Source organism: Fomitiporia mediterranea (genome assembly GCF_000271605.1).
Source record: "Fomitiporia mediterranea MF3/22 unplaced genomic scaffold FOMMEscaffold_1247, whole genome shotgun sequence".
Lineage (NCBI taxonomy): Eukaryota > Fungi > Basidiomycota > Agaricomycetes > Hymenochaetales > Hymenochaetaceae > Fomitiporia > Fomitiporia mediterranea.
The window spans coordinates 1-2160 of NW_006761632.1; the positions used below are offsets into that span (position 1 = coordinate 1).

Genomic DNA, 2160 nt, shown 5'->3' on the forward strand with positions numbered 1-2160 from the left:
CTTAATTATTATATACTCTTATATGCATATATAATATGTAAAAAACAATATTATCCATAATGACATTTATTGCACCCCTCATTGGATAAGATATATAAAAGATACTATAAGGTTGTAATAAGACAGATTTATATTATGAGAATTAATAAACATTACATGTCCTTACAATGGGGATATAAGAATTATAGCTCTTAGGAAAGTCTATAATGGTATATATTGCACCCCTCTTCTGATATGGCATAATACTTCTTCTGCTATCTTATAATCCTTAAATAAGTTAATTTACAGCTTATATCTTATCTGAATGGCTTATTATACAATATATATTTTATTTAAATATTTTATTCTTTACTAACAACGCTGAACAGTACATAATATTAACACATTATAACAGAAACAAAACTATCACTACCTTAGCAAACCACAACAACTGATAGACGTACCATGGGTATTCATCTCCTTGTGCTCTTTCTTCCTCTGCTTTGCAAGTTCGCCCCAGTATTTACGTTCCTCTACAAACAGTGAACGCCGTTGGTATGAGATTGTTTTGGAGAGGTCAGCTCGACACTGATGTCGTGCGACCAGGTCGTCTTCTGCAGGTAGTGCAGCCTCTGCCTCGTTCTTTTTCAAACAGCATTCGTGACGGAAGACAATGAATGCGTTCTTGGGTCGTTTGATGTGGTCTTAGTCACTAAGACTTAGTCGTTGCTCAGTCCCTGCAAGTTGAATTGCATGTGCCTGTCGGTTGTAAGGTTGTACGTGTTGTGTAGGTTGAGGTTGTGCTTGTGAGAGAAGTTGTGAGACTGTCTGGCTAAAGGTGTGAGCATGAGTATTGGCATTGACGTGAGTGGCTAACTGGAGCAAGGAGGTGGATGTATCATGATAGTGTGTAGCGAGTGTGAGTGGTGCACCAGGGTTGTGATCCAGAGCGTTGAACGAGATGATTTGGGCTGCAGGCAAAGCTGTGTTTGTACCTGCACGTTACATGCTCTGACTATGTCTTGCAATCAGAGGTACAGTGAACTGAGTTGTTCAAAGGTGTATCTCTGGGACGTTCTGGCTCGAAGGGAGGAGGAGAAGTGGAAGGTGTGGACAGACTCAGCTCAGGAGGGGTGAGTGGTGGGCCACTGCTTCCGTTATTCGAAACAGTGTCATGAACAGCACTAGGTAATGTAAATGCACGTCAAGCATGGAATGGTGGATGGGGAAGGAAAGTATGCAAGGGGTCAGAGAGAGGATCTCACCTTGGGAGTGGTTGTACATAGACATTGTTGCAAGTGTGTGCTTGCCGATTATTGCTTGTGCTGCAGAGCAGGAAGAAGTACACAAATGTATAGAATTATTGAAGAAATCGTTCAGCATTGGAAACAATGTGGATGCACGAATGCGAATTCAAAAAGGAAGGCAAACTAAAAGAAAAGGAGGACAACAAAGGAGAGGCAACTGCAGAGGAGCAGAAGGGAGACAAAAAAGTTGGGGAGAGAGAGATGAGCATCTATTGTAGTGCTTATTATGAAATGGACTGGCTGCTTACACTTTATGTTGAAGGCAGGAGGGGATGCTGAAGTCAGCTGTATGGTATGGTATAGTATGGCATGGTATATTACTGGCATAGGTCCCTAAAAAAGAAACGCTAGGGCTGGGTTGTGTTGTTGCAGGATCTGAGCTCAACACAGGCATTACAATGACTGATTAGAGAGACAAGTGTAGCAATGTTTATTGTCTACATAGTTACAGGCAGTGTGCCTGCTGGCAAGTAGAGGACTGGACTGGAGGGAACAAAAGTAACAAGTGCCACCATTCACAGGGCAGAGGGTTGAGGGTAAGCAGAGGTCAAAGGCAAGCAACAAGGGCAAGTGTGGCACTCAAGATTTAAGTAAAGTCCCATGTGATATTCAACCATTACATAAGCTAAGTAACTCACTTTATATTTACTATACTATTATAATATACATGTTACATTTAAGTGCTATACATTTATTAAGTTTATAACCTCTCAAACAGAGTTTCTATTTATTATAAACATTAATAGAACTTTAGTACACATTATAAGTGTAGAAAATGCTTTTATATTACATTATATAGTAGACACAAGTCTTTTTCTTCAAGTAAAATACTATAATAAAGTATTTACTCTTAATATATTTCTGTTAAAATATA

The 2160-nt window shown here is 39.4% G+C and overlaps 2 protein-coding genes across 2 annotated transcripts; one reads left to right on the plus strand and one right to left on the minus strand.

Annotated features, from left to right (window-relative positions):
- Nucleotides 1-408: 408 nt before the first annotated feature.
- On the minus strand, nucleotides 409-558 carry FOMMEDRAFT_100194 (uncharacterized protein; the record flags this gene model as incomplete). Its single annotated transcript, XM_007272375.1, has 1 exon — nucleotides 409-558. A coding segment is annotated over one exon (150 nt), but the record flags the coding sequence as incomplete, so codon positions are not given.
- Nucleotides 559-669: 111 nt separating this feature from the next.
- FOMMEDRAFT_24577 (uncharacterized protein) lies at nucleotides 670-1805 on the plus strand (the record flags this gene model as incomplete). Its single annotated transcript, XM_007272376.1, is given in 6 exon segments — nucleotides 670-807; nucleotides 826-843; nucleotides 894-898; nucleotides 1039-1167; nucleotides 1189-1472; nucleotides 1609-1805. Coding segments are annotated over 4 exon segments (436 nt in total), but the record flags the coding sequence as incomplete, so codon positions are not given.
- Between the last annotated feature and the right edge of the window lie 355 nt (nucleotides 1806-2160).